Source organism: Mus musculus, chromosome 16, assembly GCF_000001635.26.
Source record: "Mus musculus strain C57BL/6J chromosome 16, GRCm38.p6 C57BL/6J".
NCBI lineage: Eukaryota > Metazoa > Chordata > Mammalia > Rodentia > Muridae > Mus > Mus musculus.
In genome coordinates, this window is record NC_000082.6 from 63,562,023 (window position 1) to 63,588,232 (window position 26,210).

General features: G+C 35.0%; 1 protein-coding gene across 2 annotated transcripts in view; it reads right to left on the bottom strand.

Moving 5' to 3' along the window:
• Positions 1-26,210, bottom strand: part of Epha3 (Eph receptor A3) — a 320,644-nt gene that overhangs the window by 18,491 nt on the left and 275,943 nt on the right. For both annotated transcript variants that reach the window (NM_001362452.1, NM_010140.4), the window contains exons 12-15: positions 22,935-22,996; positions 21,366-21,575; positions 6,366-6,515; positions 4,557-4,750 (exon numbers count right to left, since the gene is read on the bottom strand). In NM_001362452.1, the coding sequence (NP_001349381.1) occupies positions 4,557-4,750; positions 6,366-6,515; positions 21,366-21,575; positions 22,935-22,996 (616 nt within the window). The remainder of the gene's footprint in view (positions 1-4,556; positions 4,751-6,365; positions 6,516-21,365; positions 21,576-22,934; positions 22,997-26,210) is intronic.

Consider the following 26,210-nt stretch of genomic DNA (forward strand, 5'->3'; position numbering starts at 1 on the left):
GGACAGGAGGCTTCGGCTTGATGTGCTGAAGGAACTGGAAGCGCCACCGAGGCTGGGGAGTTGTTAAACAGCAGGCGCTCAACCATCAAGGTAAAAATGGCCTCTTCCTCCTCACGTTGGCCTTCCCTTCAGAAATCAGCTACTATGTAAATCAAATCACGTAACTTCTCTACTTCAGATGCTTTAATGGATTCCTTATGCTCTTGAAAATGAATCCCAAAGTCTTCATGATGGCCTCGTAGCCTTAAGTGCTCTGGCTTCTGTTTGCATCTTGACGCTATGACAGAACCATCAAACTTTCTTCTCTCCCATCTACCTGCCCACATCTCTATATTCTTTCTCATCTTAAGATATCTTCAATTTACTTATTCTGTGCAAATAGAACTGAGACGAGAAAGAGAGAGAGAGAGAGAGAGAGAGAGAGAGAGAGAGAGAGAGAGAGAGAGAGAGAGAGAGAGAGAGAATGTGTATCCCAGGGGAGAGACTGTTGACTCTAAGAATTATGAACCTGCAGATCATTGCTCAAATGCAAGCTCTTCAGATGGTGAATTTCCAACAACAACTTTATTTTCCGCATAGCTATCTATTTATTTCTTCCAACTGTTTGTACTATTTGTAGCATATTGTATATCATATGTAGCATAATTGTCAATATGGTCAGTACCACCTGTCTTCCTCACTTTTCAGAAGTTTCATCATTACACAGGGAGGGCTATCATGTGCACCCACAAAAAAATTAGTGAATGAATGAATAGGATCACTGAGGAAAGTTAGGCCTTTTGAACCCCTCAAAAGAGTCTGGCAATTCTGGTGAGTTATAAAGAGATTTCCAAATTGGTTATAAACAACTGGTTAATGTTATATTTGTTTGAATAAGGCAATTATGAGTGTGATGTGTCTAGATGCCATGTAAAAGGAAAAACAGTATAAGAGCTTAGTTGGACAGCCAGTACACTGTTCTAGCTCAAAGAAACATATGATGCAAAGAAGGCATGCTGAAGTTCACTCCTAAGCCCCACAAGGCAAATGAATAGGTGTTGGTGGATGTATTCACCTAAACTCAACTAGAATCACAGTGGAAGGAAGCTGGCTAACTGAAGGACAGAGAAAGATGAGTGAAGATATCTTGAAACAAGTGCTTGGAAAGTTGTGTTCTGGGGAATATTGGAAAAGAAGGCATGAAGTGATGCAAAAATATCTACAAATGCAGGTGCTGCAGAATGCAGTATCTAACATTTACCAGTTGAGAACAAAAGTCAGCAAAGCTTTATCAAATATCCAGATTCTAGCATTCTTCCATAAAGCTTCAGAGTCTGATACATTTTGGCAATTCCCCTGGAGATGTTTCTCACAATGACATGTGAGAAATAATGTCATGATATATTTTCTGTCAGAGGTTACATTTAAATGGAAAGTACAGATATAGACAGAAGGGAGAGAGACAGGAGGTAGAGAAAGGGGAGAAGTATTTCCCCTGATGGGCAGAGGGACAGATAGATCCTCTATAAAGGACTGGAAACAATGAAATGGGTAAGAGCAGGTATCAAATTCCATTGTGCTATCAAAAATATCCCAAGTACATAATCACTTTAAGAATATTCAACCAACAATGTTTTAAGGACAATGAACATTAAAGGAGGAAATGAGTCAATTTGCTTTGAAATAATAACATAATGACTACCAAACTGTACAAAATTTCATTTAAGGCAAAATAATTGAAATCCTTGAGTGGCAATAAGGAGGTTGATAATGAATGACTTGTATGGCCTGGTCTTGTAAGATAATGCCATTATAACAGTAAATAAGCATATAATTCCCCCAAATTTATATTTAATAAACTAAAGCCAATGGAACTTTATAAGAAATCCACATTTTTCCAGAATTAAATGTTTTGTAACTAAATCTTTAGAAATTATTCAGGTAGTTAATACTATAGTAGAAAAATGTCAGATATAGAAAAAATCAGTTTAAAATGTCTGTTAAATGTTCGATACTTGTATGTATCCTGACCTTCTGTGACCTGATGTAAGACTATTTTCATCCCCAAAATTGAGGTTAAACACCCTAGATCCTATAGCATAATTTAGTTTCATATTGATAAGATCATCCAGTGGAAGGTTTAAATGCCTTCGTATGAGAAAAGAGAGTTGAAAAGTTGGTTTCCCTGGTATAGTTACTACTGAACAAAGATCAAAAGAAATGGCTTCAAGGTGTAAAATGAGGACCATATGCCCTGCTTAGGACAGGTCTGTGATCCAGCCAGCTGTTAAACTGTCAGGTGGACTTCCACAGAGTCTGCATTATCTCTCTCCCTGTGAAGTTTGAAACAGAGATGAATCTTTATAGAATAAGTTATGGTAAATTCTGTCTAAAGATAGTCAATAAATTCTATTGTAGTGACTCCTAAATGTTTTATGAAACTAATAAACCATTATTCTCCTGTAATGACATTAAAAGCTTAATTTAGATTTACCTTTTTAAAAAAATAAAGTAAATTATACAAATATTGATCATGTATGCTCTCTATACTTAACTCAAAAAGATTAAGGACTGTATTATCAGACCTGAACTCTAAAGCACATATAAGAAAATATGAAATAAAATTATTACTACATTTGTCTTGGAAATAGCTTTTGGATATGGACACCAAAGCAAAATGAAAGCAAGTATTACAGCAAACTAAAAAGTTTTATGCAGCAAGGAAATCATTAATATATATGAAAAAAGAAGCCACAGAATGGAAAAATTGTTACAGACAATACATCCATAAAGACCATGCATAAAACAGTAAATTACATATCTACAGCTTATAAGCAAGTCACACAACTCACCAGGAAACAGCAAACACCTCACAAATAATAAGCACAGACAAAAGATGTGTGCAAACGTCATATCGAGAGAGACTTGAAAAAGTTACGATTGGCATGTAAAACCATTCACCTATCATTGAGTCAAAACTAATATAAAATTGCCTTACATCTGGTAGGATGGGTATAATTTAAAATGCGATAGATATTAAGGGCTATTGATGAGGTGGATAAAAAATATTGTTGGTGGGTATGTAAATTCATATAAGATAATTTTTTTTTAAATTTAGAAGTGGAGTTACATATACCAACCTATAAAATTGGAGTTAAAATGTTGTCAAGTATTTCAAATTTTGGGTGAATAGTCAAATTATGTAAAATACCAAAAATGGCAATAATAAATGATTAAAAGTATATCTCATGGATATTCTTATTATATATCAATATATATCAATATATACCTATAGATAGATAGATATTGTGATGTCGATGAATCTAGAGGACATTATTTTAAGTAAAATGATTCAAAGATAAGTAAAGATCTGTTTATGAACTCCCAAGTGAAATCCAAAACATGTCCAACACAGAAGGAAAGGATAGAATTTACCCTGAGTCACAGTTCAGGAAAATTTGAAGAGAGTCTTAAAAAAAACCACACTTTCATTATAAGATAAAAAAAGAAGGGTAGACTTAATCCACATCTTGATGATTGCAGAAAATAGATTACCTAATAATGATGTCAGCCTAGAAAGTAAGATGCCTCATTGTAAAGTTAACTACTGATCTGAAAGTTAAATATCTAACATAGTGACGCCTCATTGAGTTTAATCATGCTAACCGTTTTACAATACACGGGTCTACAGAAAGTGAATGTGCTAATTAAATTATATATATATGTGTGTGTGTGTGTGTGTGTGTGTGTGTGTATATATATATATATATATATATATATATATATATATACACACACACACACACATATATATATATTCATTTCCCATTTGGCCTTATTTTTTTTAATGCTGTAATTTGTACTTTTATTTTAAATCAGAAGATTTTCTTCGGTTTAGGTTTAAGAACATTATTTTTTTATTTCTTAAAGCATTGCATCAAATATTCACATAAAAATCTGGTCACAACTCATAATCAAGTCTCTTATGATCTATAGATACACACGCATAGACATCCTACATACACACACTAGGCACACCCTCATCAGCTGCCTGATGTTTTTTTGTATGTTTTTGTGTGTGCATGTATGCTTGTGTGTGTGTGTGTGTGTCTGTGTGTGTGCACACGCATGTGTGTGTGTTTTAAGGGTCTCCTGTAACTCAGGGTGTCTTGATTTCACTATTTGTCTGAGAATGTCCTTGGATTCCTCCACCTCAGGAATGCTGAATTTATAGGCATGCACCATTGGGCTGGGCTGAACTATTGGAAGATCGCTCGAAGCAAATAAATCACCCACTCCCTTTCCTTAAACAATGGGGAGTAAAATAAGCTATGTGTCCAGATTTTCTATTTTCCAGACATAAGCTTAGAAGATAAGGACACTTCTAGCCAAGAATCATATTAATATGCTCATTATTATTCTACCACGACGTGAGAATTCTTTCCCAAGTCAAAGGAAAGACAAGCAAATGCGGTTTCTCCAGTTCTGAGAAGTAGAATTTCTGAGAACACAGATCAAGAGGGAGCAGGGAAACATGCATTGTGGAGGGAGAGCAGCATGCAGATCCAATGTGTCACCTTGCAGCCGCGCTGGTGATGATCTTCAGACTGCCTGGATTCCGGATGAGTTTGTCCAGAATGCTGACGATCTGCTCGAACTTGGGTCTGTTGTTCCTGTCTTTCTGCCAGCAGTCCAACATCAACTGATACAAGGCAGCTGGGCAATCCATGGGAGGTGGCAGGCGATAGCCCTCATCCACAGCCTTAATTACCTACGAGAGAAGCAGCGTTTCCGGGAAAGGAAGACATGAGACTCGTTGGACTTTTCAAATCACGCTGATTGGAACATTTTAAACATTGTTTTAAATTGCCCAAGAAAATACATAACAAATTATAAATGCCTGAAAATATTATATAAAGGTTAAGTGAGAGATGTAGTGTGTGTTTATCTTTTGCAAATCAAGGTGAAAATAAAGGTTCTACAGGAAAGGGAAATTTGTTGCTATTAAGAAATGATTATTTTGAGCAGGGTAGTGGTGGAGCATGCTTTTAATACCAGCATTTTGGAGGCAGAAGCAGGTGGATCTCTGTGAGTTTGAGGCCAGCCTGGTCTCCTGGGCTACACAGGGCATCCTTGTTGCCATAGACCAAAAATAATTATTTTAGTATATGGATTGTTATAAAAATCTTGTATTGATTCATGTAAAAGAAAACGTGATGCAAATTTCAGCCTTACCACAGTTGAGAACTTTTTCAAACCACAGAAATTCTCTTCGCTAAACTCCTATGGGCAGTGCATCATTGTTTTCAAACACATGGAGCAGTAATTCTAAAAGGTTCGTTCATGTAAATGAGAACCATCTGGAAGAGTTCGTAATGTACAAAGTACTTTCCTCTTATTGACTGAGTGTCTGAATCATCCACCTGGGAAAAAAATCCTGAAACTTTTTACCCCGAACAAGTTCCTCTGCCATGCTATAGTTGATGCTACGCTTGCCAGTGCTTTGGTAAAACCTGATTTTGGCGAGAGTATGTTGAAAACTTAGTGTCATTTTCCTACCTTTATTATATCTAGAGACACTAAGTTCATTTGAGGAAATACAAAAATAGCGATATCTCAAAATATAGTAGAAGCATTCTCATGACCTATGACTTGGAATTGACCAGCGTCATCTCAGATTGCCTTCTTTTATGTAGGTTTCTTGATTAAACTCTCTGGTAAGCATAAAGAAATATGCTAATCCCATGTGCTAATAATACCTTTTTTTTTTTTACTAATAGTAGCAACATGTAATAAATGCAAACACAATCATTTAAAAACTCATAGTATACTTATAACAGAATGTTAAAGATTCTTTCCTCAAGCCTGTGTGTGTGTGTGTGTGTGTGTGTGTGTGTGTGTGTGTGTGTGTGTATTATTAGAAACAACATGGTGGAAATTATTAAATTTTGTCTTTCGGAAACAATAAAATTAATTAAGAAAAATATTGAAACAGTTGTAAAATAAAGTCAAGAAAGGATGCCAGACGATTCTTATTAATGTTAAGTAGAAACCAATTTTTGGAAGAGATACTTAAACATACCATGATGCATACATGCACACGCATGCACACACACACACACACACACATACATTATTTTATTGCATTCTGGTTTGAAGTATTCCTTTTGTTACATTTTAAAATCCGTGCTTGAGGGAAATAAGTAAAGCTGTAAAAACAATTCAATTAATACGCTTGTAAGATGTGGGAATAGCCTTATTCGTCTAAGTATTCAGCTCCGATGTCACCAAGTAGGCGCCACCTGGCTTCATTGTGCTCCACTTCTTCGCACAGCTTGAAGTTTTAATCTCAACTCATAACTCATAAACTAAAAACACACACTTACATCCTGATTGGACATCTCCCAGTATGGCCTTTCTCCGTAAGACATCACTTCCCAGAGAACAATCCCGTAACTCCATACATCGCTGGCTGAGGTGAACTTGCGGTAGGCAATTGCTTCTGGTGATGTCCACCTTATTGGTATCTTTCCTCCCTTTGGATATAAAAATCACGTGAAATGAGTAAGTACATAGTATACTCTGAAATCAAACAATTTTTCAGGGTATCTGCTCTGAAGGATTCAGCTAAAACTATCTCAATGTTCAGTTTTTCACAGTTTATTTGATTGTTATCAATTATTTTCTTAATTGAATCCTTTTTTTTAAAACAGTTTCATATATGGGTAGAGTGAGCTGTGATTACTGGAACCTCCTACTTTCTCACACCTTCTTCCCAATTCTACTGACCTTCCTTCTCCCTAGAATACCTTTCCAAACATCCATATCCCTTTTCTTTGGAGATTATTTGAGTTTAGCAAAGATGATGTTTGTGACCATGGGTTTGTAACTATGCACAGGAGCCTGGTGGACAACTAAGTTTACACACAGCTAAAGATATAACTACTCTTCTCCTGGAAGGCATCAACAGGCAGTACTTCAGCAGAGAGTAGTTGTAGGATCCAGTGGGTATTTCCTAAGCCACTGTTGGAAAACATACCTTTAGAACAAAAGCTATCCCTAAAAATATCAGAACACTGAAATAAATAAACAGCAAAATTGTAAACTGTTCAATGTTAACCCTTTTTTAAAAAAAATCAACTAGAGCATATTAAATAATCATAGTGTCATGGAATGTACAACTTGAGGAAACCTCTTGGAACTAAAAGATTTCCAAAGTCAACCTTTATTGATTTACCAAGAAATTTTAGTTCAGAAAAAAATAATATGATGGAGGATTGTTATTACATAAAATTTATGTCCTCAGGCAATAGGTTTGTATCCTAAAAGATGATGGGTCTGATCCTAACAGAGGGATGCATAAGCCTTCAGTTCTTATGTCACACTCGACTCATTCCAGTTAGGAGACTAGTGAGCACACCTTTAAAGTTAAATACCTGCATTAGGTGAGGAAATAACGAAAAGTTCCCTACTGGCTACAAAGCACGACTCAGATTTAGCAATTTTGCTGACATTGCCAACTAAATCAGACTTACAAACCTTCTAATTTTTCCCCTTGTCCATGTGAGGCAATATCAAGTCACTGTGGCTTTTAATGAACACAGAAGAAACTGGTATTAAACATATCTAATTGAAAACATAAACTGCTGAAGAGGTTTCAACCCAATAAAACAACTGTGGAATTAAAAGGGGGAAAATGAGCATGTCATCACAAATTATTCTATTCCAGCCTTGTAGATTCAAACTCCTTTTGTTCACTACCAGCACAAAGATGTAGTGCTAGTGTAATGAGCTAGTAAAATGTCCATTGTCATAAATAAAATAAAATGTAGTGTTCCCAAACTATAATTTGAAATCACAAGCCCACAAAAGCTGAATATGTAATAAAATCAAAGGTTATGAGCGTCACACACGTGGGTCTGTGCCGACCACACAGAATTGCTGCTTATATTTAGATTCATTGTCTTGGCAAGAGATCAGGCATCCGAGAAAAGCTTGTTTATCTTAGTAGAATCCTAGTCTCCTAAGTCAATTCTGCCTTAGCTTCCCACTGTTGTATTTTCCTTGGGAGACATTCTTAGCACTTTCTGTGACTGGCATGTCTTTCCAGCTTTTGAAGCAAATAATATATTACTATTGCTTGCACTAACCCATAAAAACCATCTTCCGTTTTTATCTATGTGCCGCCCATCACCTGTTGGTCAACCATTCTCCTTCATTCCTCCTCCGCAAAACCTACATCCTTTCTTGGTAACCACCACTCCATATTAATTTCTATGAGATCAGGTTTAGTAGAATATACACAAACCACTTAGCATAGTATTCCCTCAGGCTTATCATTATTATACAAAGAATAGGATTCTATTCTTTCTAATGTAGGAGATTCTGATGTATAACTATGCTGACTTCTTTCTTCCTGCCTTCCTGGACATACCTACATTTTGTGAGACTGGAGAACATGGCTGTTTTCTCATGCTTATTCTTTATGTGTATGGGAGAATATGAAAGCCAGGTACTCGAAAAGGTTCCTATCAACATTTCTGACCAGATATTTCCAGACACAGGGACTCTGCACTCTGAGATGATTTTATTTCCTCTGTGTGTAAATAATATCAGTGACCCCTAATTAGGACACCCCAAATTAACTCTAGACACTATCAAAAGTCCAGTGGGAAAGGGCTTGTCCCTGGAGGAGAGCTGCTACTTCAAATGACACATGACATTCCCGAGCCAGATTCACAGGACCAGGGATTTTAAATGAATTAGTTGTACTTTCTATTCTTCATGCTCACTGTTTCTGGAGATAACTTTTGCTCTTGCTGTAGGATTTAGCTTCATTATGAAAGTCAAGTGTTCAATTCACAAGATCTAATTTATTTGTTTACTTTTTGAATGTGTTTTTTTAAAATTAACTAATTTAGTTTTATTTTATTTATATTGCTGTTCTGCCTCCATATATGCCTGTGTGAGGGTGTTGGATTTCCTGTAACTGAAATAACAGACAGTTGTGAACTCCCATGTGGGTTCTGGGAGTTGAATCCAGGCTCTATGGAAGAACAGTCAGTGTTCTTATCCTCTGAGCCTCACAAGAATAATTTAATATGTAGATTTTGATAACATATCTTTTCTGGAAGTTTCCATTTCAATTGTTCTCTCCTGTTCTTTCAAAAAAAATTGAGTATAATTTTTCTTCTCAGGTGGAGCTTACTGGTGGGCTAGTTTTCATCAAGAGGCCCTGAGACTGGAGAGCAGTGTTGTCATCTGTAGTCCACATGACAAGGACATGAAGACATATTGAATTCATGTGGATAAAGAAGGGGGATAGAGAAGCTTGCACTGTGTCACAATGTGCAATAGAGTGCTCAGTCTTTCAGTTGAATAATTGTTGTATTAAGTTGCACATACAGAAGACAGGCTCATTATGTGTTTTTTGTTTGTTTACTTGTTTGTTTATTTTTTCAAATAATTAATTCCAAAGCTTATGCATTGTCCTGTTCATGATGGGGAACATAAAAGCTCTTCCTTCCTCATCACCCACCTCAACAGTTCATCAAATATGTTAAGGTTTCTATTTTTTAATTTCCTTTTGAGTTTATATATGTGTAAAATTTGTTTAACTGGTTGTTTCATAATAACTGCCAAATAGCTATTAAGTATAAAAGGTTTCAATAGAGTATGCAAAAAATTCAATTTGATGAGACTGTGTGCTGTCTCTATTGGGCCCATATGATTCCTGACAATAAAATAATTTTATGGCAGCTTTTCAATGAACTTAAACTTGGAACTCATTTCATAATTTGCATTTTCTGGATGAAATACCACCGAGTATTCAGAATGTTTCAGAAAAACAATTAGTTATACAAATAATTTATGATGATACATTTTCCATATTATAATAGATTTTTAATTAATCATTTATTTAAATGTTTTCTCTATATTTAAACTCCTAGAAAAATTATTCATATGAAGTAAGCACCCAGTTGTGTGGAGCAATCCTTGAATCATAGCATATGGACTATATCTAAAATCTCCACCTCAGGTGGAACTCCATTTCAAAGTCAGCAAAATCTAAAATTAATGCTTGCTCCCTATATGTGAAGCACCAAACCTACAGTCATATCTAAGTGCATCTGTCTACGTGCAACTTTACGAATTGGGAGTTCCAGGAACTACACAGTTATTCATCCCACTTGAATACTTTATTTTAGTAGAAATAATAAGTGTTGCTTTCTGGGAGCAGTTTTGATTCTCCTGTTTAATTTTTTGCCAAGTTTCTTGACATTTCTGTAGCAATTTTGCCATAAAAAAACATAGGGCCATGGGGAACATAAAACTTAACTATATTCTTCTGTTTATCTTCTCTAACAACCTAACAGCTTGAATATCATATAAAACTCAGCTATTTGGCTTTCAAATTTCTGTACTAAATCTACGTGAGCAGCAAGGATGCTAACATTCACAGTGATAATTATGTTGAGGTCTTTAATAGAGATTAGGTTCCTTCTAAACCCTAGATCTGCTTGGGTATGTATTTTTCTCTCCCTTCTATTCAGCTTATAGAATTTAAAGAGATGGATGAAGAATTTCGGACATACATGTTAGGGGTTCTATGGAACAGTGCTTACCTGTCATTTTCAAGTGTTGGTCAGAACTTTGAGAATTCAAAATTTATATTTGATAGTTCCCACACCAGTGGTCTCTATCTTCCTAATACTGCAACTCTTAAAAGAGTTTCTCATGTTGTGGTGACCACTTCCCCCCACCATAAAATTATTTCTTTGCTACTTCATCACTGGAATGTTTCGACTTTTATGAATCTTAATGTAATTATCTAATTTTCCGGGTATTTGATATGTGACCCCTTGTGAAAGGATCAATCGATTCCTGAAGGTGTCGTGCCCCACAGGTGGATAACCTATGCATAAGACACTTAGCCAGATGATGGTGATTTTTTTCCTCTAGGAGTTTACTTGATGTTATTTCTTAGTTGAATGTGGCTGACCTCAGCTTTAGCTCCTAAAGATAAAAACAATGCCTAGGTGTTAAAGCATACTATATTATACCGATTTTTTAGCCTCTGTGAAAATAATTTCCTGTTGATTTAAGCACTGTTCCAAGGATTCTCATATCTTCTCCCTTGCCTGTGAGCTCTGTCAGACTTTACTTCAAATAGCAAAGGATTTAGGAGGGTTCATCTGAGTAAACCCAGAGTGATTGACCATTGACCGCGGAGAATATTAGCCTCTCAGGTTGAAAGCAGAGCTACACTGATAAATCACATTGTCGAACATCTTAGCATCTATCTGCTTCACTCACTGTAGTAGACAACAAGGTACACTCCAAGAGGAATCACCTCCCAGAAGATACATCTATTCTGATCTTAAGTAGCTCCTTCCTAAGGGTTACTGAGGGATAGTTTCAGCAGATGTTGTTTGCCATGAAAGACAAGCGACAGATGGCTGTTTAAGAAGTAGAAACCCACCCTTGAACTCTTGAGATTTTTTTTTCAACTTTATGTAAAACAATTAAGGATTTATTAATAGGCAGGAGAATACTCCCATTCAAATAATTTTAATAATGTAGAAAGAGCAACTCAAATAAGTAGTGTTTATGTCCTTTCCAGATGCTCACACAATAATATAAAAGTTGGATCATATGATGGAAAGTGCATACCTGTACTATAGCACACAACCTAAAGAATAAGGCTAAATGTGAAATACTGTGGCTCTAGTCCTTTCCAAATTCAGTAAATTATTAAATTCCAGATTATGTCTAATATATAAACTAAATCCGTAAGTTGTTTTCAAAATAAATTTAAAAAATTATTTTAAAGTGTGTGAACTTGGGGTAGGCAATATTCATGTAAAAATCATTAACTGCTGAGCCCTCTCTCTAGCCCCCACATTTGTGTTCTTTACCTTTCAATATGATGCTGTCATAAAAGCACACACAAGGACTAATCAGCCAAAACAGAGGGCCCAGAAGCAAATCTTTACACCTACAGCCAACTAACTTCCGAAAACTATGGTAAGCCTAGGGCTTACAGGAAGAACTATCTTCTCAATGAATCATACAGAAGGAAGAATGACTCTCTCCTTCATTCGTCACCATTTCCCAATGTGATGCACTGTGAAGATTGAGTGCAAGAATGGAACTCGGATCTAACTGGAAGAAAAGATGGGAAGGTTCTTCAGAACTTTAGAACCAGTCTGAAAATTCTGGACAAATCCCAAAAGCAGGAGGATGAAAACAAAGCTAGGTGAGAAGGTTATAATAAACCAAAAGTTGTCAGCATGAAATTAAATAAATAAATGAATAAATAAATAAATAAATAAATAAAGGAACTGACAATAGAGTATAGAAAAAACCCACAAGATGGTAGAAAGTATTTTTTTCAGGTATGCATCTGACAAGACATTTCAATACCAGACACTCAGGAACAATAAAATTTAACTTGACTTTTAAAAGGGCAATAGATTTAAATAGTAAGTAATTTCTGAATAGCAAACATGTATAAAAATGTTCAACATCATTAATCATCTGGCAAGTAAAGAACATTCATGATTAAATATCACCCCACTATAAACACATATACTTTATGGAGACTAAAGGAGAGTAAGAAGGGGTAGGGTGTGGATAGAAAAAAGGAAAGTTGGAAATATTGTAGTTACAATTCCAAAAAATTTTAAGTATAATATGTTAAAGATAACAATAGTGGGTAGGGATCCTGAAAAAAATAAAAGAATCCATGTGCATTGTTGGTAGGACTACTATATAATGGAGTCTTTATTGAAAATAGAATAGAGGATCCTTAAAAAATTAAAAGTCAATAACTGTAAAGCCCACTTGTCTTACTATTGATTTTTTTTTACAAAGGAAACAAACTCATTATGTCAAGGAGACATTGCATTCCTGTGCTAATAGCAACACCATTTACAATGGCCATGAGAAGGAAGAAATCTGTGCATCCAGCAACAGAGCAAAGGGTGAAAATGGGCATGTGGCACTGCAATACTGTGCACTGATAAAAACAAGAGAGATCTTGCTCTCTGAGTCAAAAATGAATGGAACTGGAAATAAACAGAATCATTGAATTAAGCAAGACACAAGAAGACAGGCACGTGTAATCACACTCATATGTGGGGTTGCAAAATATTGTTCTTATAAAAGTGAGAATATTAGGAACTGTCAAAGATCTGAGGACAAAAGAAGAAGGAAGGGAAGGTCAGGAGAGATTAATCACCAGGTACCGAATTATTGTTAGATTGGAGTAAGTCCTGGCATGCTGTTGCATAGCACGGATACTTTCAATAAAAAACTGTCTATTATGCGTTTTTAAAAAACTAGATAATTTTTAATATTTTAAGCTTAATAAAATAATAAATCTTTGAGGAAGCAGATTGTCTTAGTCAGGGTTTCTATTCCTGCACAAACATCATGACCAAGATGCAAGTTGGGGAGGAAAGGGTTTATTCGGCTTACACTTCCATGCTGCTGTTTATCACCAAAGGAAGTCAGGACTGGAACTCAAACAGGTCAGGAAGCAGGAGCTGATACAGAGGCCATGGAGGGATGTTCTTTACTGGCTTGCTTCCCCTGGCTTGCTCAGCCTGCTTTCTTATAGAACCAAGACTACCAGCCCTGAGATGATCCCACCCACAAGGGCCTTTCCCCCCTTGATCACTAATTGAGAAAATGCCTTACAGTTGGATCTCATGGAGGCATTTCCTCAACTGAAGCTCCTTTCTCTGTGGTAACTCCAGCTGTGTCAAGTTGACACAAAACTAGCCAGTACACAGATATTATTAAATATTTGGTTCAAATATTACATATGTACACATGTGTTGAAGCTTCACATTGTATCCCATTGAAATGTATATTTTAATTTAATTTTATTTTATTAATTTAATTTAATTTTATTTTATTTTGTTAGTTAGTTAGTTAGTTAGTTAGTTAGGTTTTTCAAAACAGGGTTTCTCTGTACAGTCCTGGCTGTCCTGGAAGTCACGGCCTCGAACTCAGAAATCTGCCTGCCACTGCCTCTGCCTCTGCCTCCCAAGTGCTGGGATTAAAGGCGTACACCACCACTGCCCGGCTTGAAATGTATATTTTTAATGTTTTTATGTATCATCTATAATTTATTTTAAAAGTTACAAAAATTAGTTTAAACTTCTTATCCTTTTTGAAATTTTGATATAATGGTATGCAGTATACAATTTCCCTGTACATAGTGAGTCACTGCACCAAATGTAAAGTAATTCTAGAGATAATGTTAGCCAAACGATGCATCTTACACCATAGTGGGTGGAATTCATGCAGTACTGATTAATACCTTACTTTGGGGAGTGATTTAGAGCTGGGCACAGTATCTCATACCTACAATAACACAACTCAGGTGGCTCAAGCAAGAAGATACAAATTTTTGTTCTACTTAAGCTACATAGCACATTTTATATATCTATATGTTATATTTTATATTATTTAGAACAATTTTTATTGGATATTTTCTTTATTTACATTTCAAGTGTTTTCCCCTTTCCAGGTCTCCTCTTCAGAACCCCGCCCCACCCCCACCTCTATGAAGGTGCTCTTCCATCCATCCACCTACTCCTGTCCTCCTACCTGGGTATTCCCCTTCACTGAGGCATCAAGCCTTCACAGGACCAAGGGCCTCTCCTCCCATTGATGTCTAACAAGGCCATTCTCTGCCTCATATGCAGCCAGTGCCATTGGTCCCTCTATGTGTATTCTTTGGTTAGTGGTCTAGTCCCCAGGAGCTCTAGGGGGTCTGGCCTGTTGATACAGTTGCTGCCTCCATGAGGTTGCAGTCCCTCTCAGCTCCTTCAGTCCATTCTCTAACTCCTCCATCAGGGAACCCCATATTCAGTCCTATGGTTGGCTGCAAGTTTTAAATTTAAATATATTTGGATTATGTTTTCCCCTCCCCCATTCTCCTCCTCCCTACCTATCCAAGTTTTAGGTTTTTTTTTTTTTTTCTTAAAAAACAGGCAAACAACTGAAAGACCAATATAACATGAAGACTTTCCAAAACTAAGAAAACAAAATAAAGCCATATCCCAAAAGAAAAACAAAACACCAAACTGTAGCCAAAAATAATTATATGTTGGTCAACTGCTTCTGATCATCGGGCACGTCCTGTATTGCTTTATATCTCCAGTATCACTCTCTTGGATAAAACTGTTTTTTTTTTCCTCTCCTATGAAGTATAACTGACAGTTCAGTTGTTAACCCAACTACACCTCTGCTAGAGGGAGAATATCATAAATACATGAAGAACTCAAAAAAACTAGACATCAAAAAAACCTAATAACTAAACTAAAAAACCTGGAGTATAGATATAAACAGGTTTATTAAATTGGAAGTCTGCATGTAGAAGAATTCAAATAGATACACACTTACTAACTGCATAAACCTAAACTCCAAATAGATCAAAGACCTCAACATGACACCAGATACACTGAACCTGATACAAAATAAGTAGGTTGGGATATAACCTTTAACTAATTGGCAGTGGAAAAGACTTTCTGAAAAGAACACTGTTAGTACACCTACTAGGGTTAGTATTTAATAAATAGTAGATCATAAAACTGAAAAGTGTCCGCATGGAGAAGAACAGCATCATTCAGAAAAAGTGGTAGCCTATAGAACGTGAAGAGATTGTTACTAACTATACATTCCATAGCGGGTTACTATCCAAAATATACAATGGACTAAAAACATTAAATACCAAGAGAACAAATAACCCAATTTAAAAATGAGGTAAAAATCTAAACAGAGAGTTAGTAAAGGGGGGAGCTTAGATGATTGAGATAAACTTACAGAAATGTTTAACAACCTTTGCCAACAGGAAATGCAAATTAAGACTACTTAGAAATTCTATCTGACATTTGTCAGAATGCCTAAGATCAACGTAACAAGTGACATCTCAAGGCCGACATCAAGAGGATGTGGACTAAGAGGAGCACTACACATTGCTGGTAGGAGCACAAATTCAAACAGCCAATGTGGAAATCAGTGTTGTGGTTCTTCAGTAAGAGAGATATTGATCTTACTAAAGGTCCTGCTACATTACTCTTGAGAATATATCCAAAGGATGCTTCATCCTACCAAAAAGACATTTGCTCAACAGTGATCATTGCTGCCCTCTTCAGAAGAGCCAGAGACTGGAAACAAGCTAGATGCTCCTCAGCAGAAGAAAGGATAACAAAAAAAATGTCATAATTTACACAATAGGTTATTACTCAGCTATTAAAAACTGACATTGGGAAAGGTGCACAAAAATGAATAATACTGGAAAAATGTCACTTTGAGAATGGTAACAGATCCATATATATATATATAGTATTATCTTATATGAGAATTAGCTGTTTTGTCAATGAGATCCAAGAATCAATCCATAGAACCACAGATGTAAGAAATAGAGTAAGGGACTAGAGGTAACAGATAGAGCTCGTTTGGAAACTGAAATATAGATAAATATACTTAGGACATTTTAGGCCAGATGGGGCTACAGACTAACTCTTTGTCCCTATGCTAGAAAAGGGAGTAAAAGAAATAGAAACAATGAGCTGTGCCATTCATGAGACTGCTCTTCCTGCAATTGATTTTTCCCTTGATCTGAGTTACAGTGAGTGCAAACTCATGAGATGAGATCGTGGCTCTGCTTACTTCTAGACTCTCAGTCTCAAGAACTGTGTCTGGAACATAGTAGCTACTAATTTACTGTATAAATCTGCGATTTAGTGAATTATCCATTTTATAGAATAACAGTCCCTTCAGGGGACTGTAGATAAAATATTTAAACACATTACCATAAAACTTCCATAGTTAATGTTCCACTTCAAAATTACAGCTTTGATTTTCCATCACATAAATATGGATAGATTTATTTTTCCCAGGCTGAAATGATTATGCTAACCATCTATCTAAAATATATGTTGAGACCATACGTCATCCAAGGTGTCGTATCAACTTTTGATTCTACAGTGATAAGTAAAGTCAATACATAATATAGACTTGGTAGAAGTAAGTGGTTTTGTTTTGTGAAGTAGCATGCAAGACTTGTCATGCCTAATTAGAGAATGGGGAGTGGTTTGGTATTGGTTTTATTTATTTAGTTATAACGTTTATTGTACAAAGAACATTGCGTAAATATTTTGATTTTTATATATTTTATTCATGTGTTAATGGAATATGACTAATATTACTCATCTATATAACATCATGCCACTTTTGATTTGAATGGCTTTCAGTTGAGAAACCTTCAAGAACAAAGACTTTGGCTTTCATAATTTTCATTGGAGGTACTATGAACAATATAGACCATTAAAGTCTTTATCATTAGCTATCATTTTTACTTATTTAAGATATGAAGTTAGATAATACAATGCTATCCACAATATTAGTGGGAACAACTCAGTAGAATCACAGATATAAAATCTACACAACATAAATTTTTCATTATCACTAAAGATCTGATCCTCTCAACCAAACTAGGATTTTATTGGTTATTCTCAGTACAAAACATCACAAAGAAGTAAAGAGAAAATGATGTGACATTGTAACATAGACCCAAGAGAAATTCAAGTGGTTTTCTTAAGTTTCCTAGCATAGTCCATGAAACAATTACATGCCCAGTTATTGAGATTGTAAAAGGGAATAGGTTGCCTGACTGCCTGGCATAGACAACATTAAAGTCTACCTCTTGTCATGTTGGGACAATGTTTGTAACAGCAGATCCACAACTGGTATATTGAAATTATGAGTTCTGTTTGAACATGATAGTATTAATGTTAATTGGCACAGATGCATGCAAACGTACATATTTACACAAAATGCTAAACTCAAGAAATCGTATAAAACAAAATACTGGCACAAAATTCTAACCAAAATAGCTCTTATTTATTTTTAAATCTTGAGCTTTCATGTATGTGCAGCTCACTCTCTCTCTCTCTCTCTCTCTCTCTCTCTCTCTCTCTCTATATATATATATATATATATATATATATATATGGCATGAAAGAATATTTCATGTATGTATGTGTGTGTATGTATGTGTGAGGGTGTAGTGAGAGAGAGACAGAGAGACAGAGAGAGACAGACACAGAAGACAAAGACAGAGGGAAACAGAAGCCAGAGAACCTGTGCCATGGACTTCGTATGTGTGTGAATGTTAAAGCACAACTTACACAATTAGGTTCTTGCCTGCCAACACGTTTAAATTACATGGGAGTACAGCTCAAAACAAAAGAGACAGGAACCATGTCATAATCATACTTTGAAAGCAACATGCTGAAAAAAACAAAATGAATAAATTCTTTTGTTGTTTGTTGCACAACAACAAAATTTCTTTGGGATTTATGTTTGTGAGGCTGCATGCTCCAGTTATACCAGCCAAAGGAAATCCAGGGGTTTTCAGGATGATTTGTGAGGGTAGGGTGCAGCTGCAGTTATGCTTCACAAACAGCTCTTTAAAACATATCACATCGCACAAAACGACATCATAATTTAGATTTATATCATTGAATGACTACTGAAATATTTATTTAGCTTTCAAGGTACTTTTCCTGGTAAAGCACCTGTAGCAATTGTCTTCAAAGTGTCATTCAGGCATCTGGAGGACTCCCAAGAGCATTTCAGGGAGTCTGTGTGCTTGAAACTACTTTCATAATAATACTAAAACTTTATAGCCTTTTCACTTGCAACATCCCAAGAGTTTGAAGTGGGGTTTTATAGAGGGTTTAGGATGCATAATAATATTGTACAATCTGCAGTGTCAACATTTGAAATTTTGGCATCACTCAGGAGTGAAAAAATGAAGAGCAATAAATGGATGTGGTTATTGAAAATAGCTTATTCTTCCTTAAAGTTCTTATTAAAATAGAATCACACACACATTCATCTGACTGCTTATTTGGCCCCTTCTGTTCATCATGTTGTTGAGAACATAAGGGGAGATCATTATATGACATCTAATATTATTATATGTATGTATGTATGTATGTATGTATGTATGTATGTATGTATGTATGTGTGTGTGTATATATACATATATATATAATGTATACCTACATATATGTATATAAATATGAACACAGAAGAGAGTAATATGGAGAAATGGACAATATGTTTATAGATCAAGCATATTCTCAACAACATAAATACTCCAGTTGAAGATTTTTATATTTATGTTACGTATTATTTAAGTTATGTGTATGGGAGCCCAGGTTTTACATGAGTATTGGGATACACATCCAGGTCCTTCTGTACACACACAGCAAGTGCTCCTGCCTACTGAGCCATGTGTCCAGCTTCTAAAGTTTTTTTTTTAAATTTTGTTCATAATTAGTTGATACAATTTCTTTACAACTCTTTTTATTTTGCCTGACTCCCACAGAGACATTTGAAATAATGGAAGCAGCTGACACCCTCCATCAACAACACTGAATCAAAATGTGGTGCATGTGTTTTTGTTTGTTTATTTGTTTGATTGATTGATTCATTGGTTTCTCCCTACCTAAAGGCAACAGCATACAGAATGGTGGTGTCAAAAATTCAATGGATTAAAATGCAGAGTGACATTTCTTGACTTGTAGAAATTACAGACACTATGCAAAATATCTTAAGTGTTATTTAAGTAACATGTGATGTTTAATGTGAGTTCATCATATTTATACAAAACATACGCGTCTTGAACAACTTTAGTCAATAAAAAAGTCATTGACTATTAAGCCAAGTAAATAATAAAGCATCCAAGATGAATAGAACATTTTTGGATACAAAACAAATGAATAAACTTGATTTTATACATAGGTTTTTACAATAATAAACTTTTATGTTATTCAAGTTTACTCCTCCAATTTTTTTGCTTGAATATTTTTTAATTAACGCTACTTGACACATTCTCTCTTTAAATTTCAAAAAGAGGAGCTCTCATATTTTTACTTAAACTATATCTCCAGTCAGTACTCATTGTCCACAGGGATGTTTAGAATGGCAACTCAGCTGTTTTGGTGTGTTTATATAAAAAATAGCAGTCCAATAACTTTATAATCATACTCATCTTCAGAGTAAATCATAAAATCACTGCACTAAACAAAACTTGTTATTGGAGATTAAGTCAATGACTTCTAAATTACTGTAGACATGCAGATGCTCGTCTAAAGGAAGCTGGAACCCCCCATGGGTGTTTGAGAGAGCTCCAAAGGAACACAAGGATGAACACTGAACTGTTTTAAGCAACTGTGTGAGGGATGGGAATGGATCCACTTGGCTGGTGTGGTTAGCCAGAATCTTCTGACACTGAAATTCAAAACAAATCCCCTTGCATTGCTCTTCAGAAATGATCCATAAGAATATTGACAGTGATTCCTTCCTTCTTTACTCCCTTCTTTAACTCTTTCCTTCTTTAAAAAGACAAATAAATGGTCCTCAAGTGTCTCTAGTCCTAACAAAGTATAATGAAGAATAGCAGATTATCATGTTTGCCTGACCCTCTCAGCTTCCCGCTATATCAGCCTTTCTGTAGAGTATTCTAAGATCAAGAATAGAACTTGGATTGAGGATGCTCAAATTTAATATATGTGACATTATAAATGACAGAAAAATTAGAGCCTGACTCAAGAGCTAGGTTAAATTATAAATACATCTCCTATTAATATGCTTTGTTAAACATGGAAGAATTCTTTTGAATATGATAGTCGTTAAAGGAACAATACAAGCAGTGAGTCCTTCTAGACTATTAGAAATTTATAGAGTTGTGTAAACTTATAAAAGATATCTTCAGAGGGCTAAACAGTCGTAAGGATAATATAGTCATTTCTTGGGATGATAAGTAAATATTATCCTTTGCTACCTATGTTTTCTCCTGGGATGAGAATGTGGTCAGAAATATGATAGTTGTTTGTACAACCTGTATTGGGTGATGTTTGTAGAGAGCACAGAAGCATCAAGAGAGACTGTGGGGGATTAATATTTAAATATTTAAAGATGACACACTGGTAAAAACACACACACACACACACACACACACACACACACACAAAGAATTTGTCAAATCTGCCTGTTAAAGATAGCTCAATCAAAAACAGTGAGTGAAATGTCAATAGTTTGAACATGTGGGGACCTTGCTCTGTTGAGTAGAGGTTTATTAGACAAGGTATCTTATTTCACAATTGTAATAGCTATTTGGCTTTTAAATGCAACCTATCCATTTTTCACCAAATAAGTGATATTTATTGAGAGAAATCTTCATGTGTGGAAAATGTAATTGACACATGATTTTATGGTATCATTGCAACTTGATTATACACTCATACATTTGTAATATGGAAATTGTAATAATAATAGAAATCTCCATTACTCACCCTGGTTGTGTAAGCAGCTTCTGGGTCATCTTCAAGTACCCGAGAGAGTCCAAAGTCAGAAACTTTACACACTAAGTTACTGTTGATCAAGATGTTGCGAGCAGCAAGGTCCCGGTGGACGTAGCCCATATCTGAGAGGTATTTCATACCTGATGCTATCCCACGGAGCATTCCCACAAGCTGGATGACTGTGAACTGGGCATCGTGCTTCTGAAATGCATTTTTAATGCTGACTAAGATATGGTTCTTTTATTTTATGATGTCATATGTCAACACTTTTTCATTATTGACTCTGCACATTTTGACTAAAAGCATCTTAGACTATCATTATCCGCAAACTAATGAATCCACAGCCAATGCAAAATTGATGTGGCTGCATTACCCAGTACTCTATCATAAAATCAGAATCTGGTTCAAAAGTAGGACTATCTCGATCTTTGTATGATACTCAAGCTCATTCTCAAAAATAAATATTAAGAAAAAATTAAACAGCATGGGTATTTCAAGATGACAGCTATTTGATTTAAATTTTACTCTTCTCTCTTGGTTAAAATTTAACAATCATCATAAACAATTATCATTAAAACTGTTTTGCCCAATTTTTAGTTTATGGCCTGAACCTGACTTGTAGCTAATCAAAGAAAATATGATGAAAGACAAAGTCATAGAGTCCTGGCTGAAGACCTTCTAATACATTTGTATTTAAATAGTCATATATAGTTTATAAGGTATAGATAATGCATAATATCATATTTAAAGCACTCAGTTCATAAAACTCTTTTGAAATATATAAATAATAATTATTTCTAAAATTATGACTTATTAATATGAAAATAATTATTTCTCCTTCATAGAGAACTTAGGAATTTCAATTAATCTATGCATTTTATATGTCTACCCATTGGTCCATCTGTTGTCTACATCAATTTGAAAAAAATTAAAAAGTCATTGTGGACAGTGTAAATATCTTTTGTTATCTTGTGAAATTATTAATAGATTTTGTATTTTTTAACATATTTATTGAAGTAAATTAAATTGTAACATATTAAATATATTCAAAATATAAACATTAAAATTAGAAATATTATTACCAAAGTTAGATCTCTCATTTGAGAATAGGTACACTTCACCATTTCCTCAAACATCTGTGATGTCTGAGTACACAGGATTATTTGAGATCCATCTGGGTTAATTGATAAGAAGGGCAAAGGACTATTTCTGCCTTATATCAATTTCATTTATATGTGGTTTTAGGGTGATTTTTAAATATTTAAATTTATTTTAGTGGTGTTATTTGGGGCAATACAAATGCCTTAGCATTATTTTTAAAATGTTTAAATACAAACCATTCATATTTGGAGGTAGTAAAGAAAGATAAAAATTTTATATTTTCCCTTTACTAAGTAATCCTAGTCTAGTTCACTTTTACTTGAAATTTGATAGCAAAATACTTAGTACAATACTAAAAGACATATAATAATTTCTATGGCTCATTTGTCGATAAGTATGTTTATATATACAATATATGATATAGACACATAAATATTATAAATCTCATAATTTACTCACACGTAAGAAACTGTCCAAGGAGCCATTCTCCATGTATTCCGTGACAATCATCACTGGCTTACCTGAACATATAATAAATGATAGATATGTATTTATCAGCACTCTTAACTGGTACCAACTAAAGAACATACCTATTATATAAACATTGACATATCTAATAAATTTAGGAAACTTTTGTGTTCTCTAAACTCTACAGTGTTGTAGTTACAAAAAAAAAAATCCATGTTTCAAAATAAAATGCAAAAAGTACAGGAGGCTAGGTGGCAGAACAAAGGTCCTATAAGCTACTTTATCTAAATTAAATTATTTATCACAGTGTTTCGCAGCCATGAGATATCCAAGTGTGCTTCTTTATTCCTTTGCTTCTAGGGTTTTATTGAGAGCCAAAGTTTTCATCTTCACCCTCATTGTTTAATTTCATTTCTGTTATTGTGATAAAATACCATGACACGAAGCAAATCAGGTTAAAAAAATATGTTTTGCTCACAATTTCACATCATAGTCTATTACTTTGGGCAGCAAGAAAGGAAGCAGAGGGTTATTTTCACAGTTAAGAGCTGAGAGTTAGCTCTTTCTCCCTAGTCTTCACATATATTATTTTCCTTCACATATATCAATTTCAGTAATATTAATAATATGAGACATGTTTTATTATTTCTTCCTTATGGTTTTAGTTATCTTTTGTTTTTAAGGCAGGCTATCATGTAGCCTAGATGTGTCTTGAACTCACTACGCAGAATAGCCTGGCAATGAACCTCTGATCCCAGCCTTTCTTCCATATGCACATCTACCACACACTGCCTGTCCAGTGCTAGGGATCAGATGCTGGGCCTCATACATGCTGGCAAACACTACCAACTAAGCTACCCTCTCCGATTGCCTTTTTTTGATACTACTAATTATCCTTGTTTCTTTCCTTAATTTCTTTACACTTTCCTTTTATAGGTGTAAATCAGCACCATATACTGAATCAGTACAATGCAAATTATTCTTACGTCACTTATTATTTTGATATGTTAATAATTAAATTAAATTAAATATCCACATATTTAAATTACATGAAAATGCTCAGATATATTTTTTTACATATATTACTATCAACTGATACATTGGCCTATTTCAATTAAAGCTTCAGTTTATTTATATTCTTTTAGGGCCATATCAATGTATTCCTTTAATTTAACCATATATCTTGCTTTTTCCAAATCTTAGCTAAGCCTTAGTTTGACAAGTTTCAAGAAGAAATGCAAGCTTTACTTGTGGCATAGAAACATTATATTCTACAAAACTTCCAGCCCCCTATCTTTTACTAAGTTATAGGAATGATTTAGGAATGAATGAATGAATGAATGAATGAATGAATGAAAAATAAGCCTGCTTCTTCTAAGCCTCTACAGATCATTATCAGGGTCTGTGCTCCTTCCTAATACAATTCTGGGGAGAATAATATGCTACCAAACCTGATGCATGGTTCAAAAGTAGTTGAAGAAACTCTGCTTCATTTGCTGGTGGCTGCTTTTGTATACCATTCAGCTCTCTGCTTATCATGGATTTCCTCTGGCTTTCAGCCTTATGGCCATTTCATTTCTCATTAGCATGTCTTGTAAAATGTTTGGCAAGGGAAATAAAAGTAGCTAAGAAGTCAAAACAGTCAATAAAGCCATAGCCCCATGACCATCCAGAAATGAGGTCAGGCTGCCTTTAGCTCTTCTAATTTAGGTATTTGTAAACACTTCAGTTAAGATAGGCAAGTCTGGAAATGTGCTTTGCATTAAGTTCAAAGATCCAGCAACCTAAATGTACAGACAAAGAGCAAACAGAATCACTTTGAGAGCAATATCCTAACTTAGAGTTCCTTTTGTGATCTCTGGAATAGTGGTGAGACTTTGCTGCAGCATACATTAAATGTAGCGGGGAACAATCTACAAAACACCAGCTCATCTGCACATTATGCAGTGTGCTGGTACTAAAGTGTGCACAACCCATCCTGTGTGCTTTGATTAGCACATGACACGATCTGCTTTCTCAAAATGGAGCCTGTATCATTTATTGTCACTGGAGATCTAGACATCTTGGAATATGTAATAAGCCACAGTGAAAATTCTAGCCTATGACTAGCGGAAGAATATTCACCCAAAATCATTGAGGCAAATTCCACACTACAGTTTCACTTTCACTCCTGAATTTATTAAGTTTAAAAGGAAAGCCGAAGAAATTGCCTCTCACAGGAATACAGTAAAGAACAAGCCAGTCTATTATTATAAGTTCATTTCCACAATTATCTGCAGTAGCTCAGAGTTATTAGAAGTCTCTTAATCACTGCCCAATGAAATCATCTAAGAATTACAGATTAAGGCATATATATATTGATGGCTACAATTATCTTAGGCATGATTTCCTTAAAACAAGATTGAATGATATAATATAGATAGTATAATCATCTTGTCTTTAAATTTTTCTAATCTCATTTTGGGGGTTAAAATATTTACATTCAAATTTTAAAATATTTATCAATATTAAAGGAAAGGCTAGCTGCTCCCAAACAATACTAAATATTTCTAACACAGTAAATTGCTATTTCTAGTCTTGTATATGCTGTTTGCTTGTGTGTTTGTTTTGAGACAGAGTCTTGCTAAGTGTCCCCGCCTAGCCTGGAACTTTCTGTATTGCCCAGGCTGGCCTTAAACTCATGGTCATCTTCTTGTGTCAGCTTCTTGTACGGTTGGTTACTGTTGTGTAATGTGTGGCTCCTTAAGCACACTTTGATATATGAGTGTGATAGAAAGTAAAAACCATTGCCATTAGCAGAAGAAATGAAAAATAGCAGAGAAGAGAGTATTATAAGAAAGGAAAGATTTGTTTTTTCTCATTAGTCCATTATAAGGATACAAGGTGTATTTCCTGATCCCATTTTAACTGAAGCATTTTTTTGGGAATAACCACAGTAATAGCCACAAATGCATGCGCTCGTGAAAGCAGAGGTTAAGTCCATTTGAGTCAAGTTTTTAACTCCACAGCCAAGCAGCAAGTCTGTGGCAGTTGGTGGAGGTCATGTATGCGATCAGAGTTTGGCTAAGGTTGGTCCATGCATGTTCATATATTGGGTCTGAAAACTCGTTCCAAGCATTCCTCATCAATGACAGCTGCCACCTCGATGTTAAATCTTTCAATCCTGCTGCTGTCAAAGTATACAGGGTTTCCTTAAAAAGTGGTATGTGTTGTAAATGTGTACATTTTCATATGTGTGCATATATGTGCAAATTCTCAAAGAGGCCT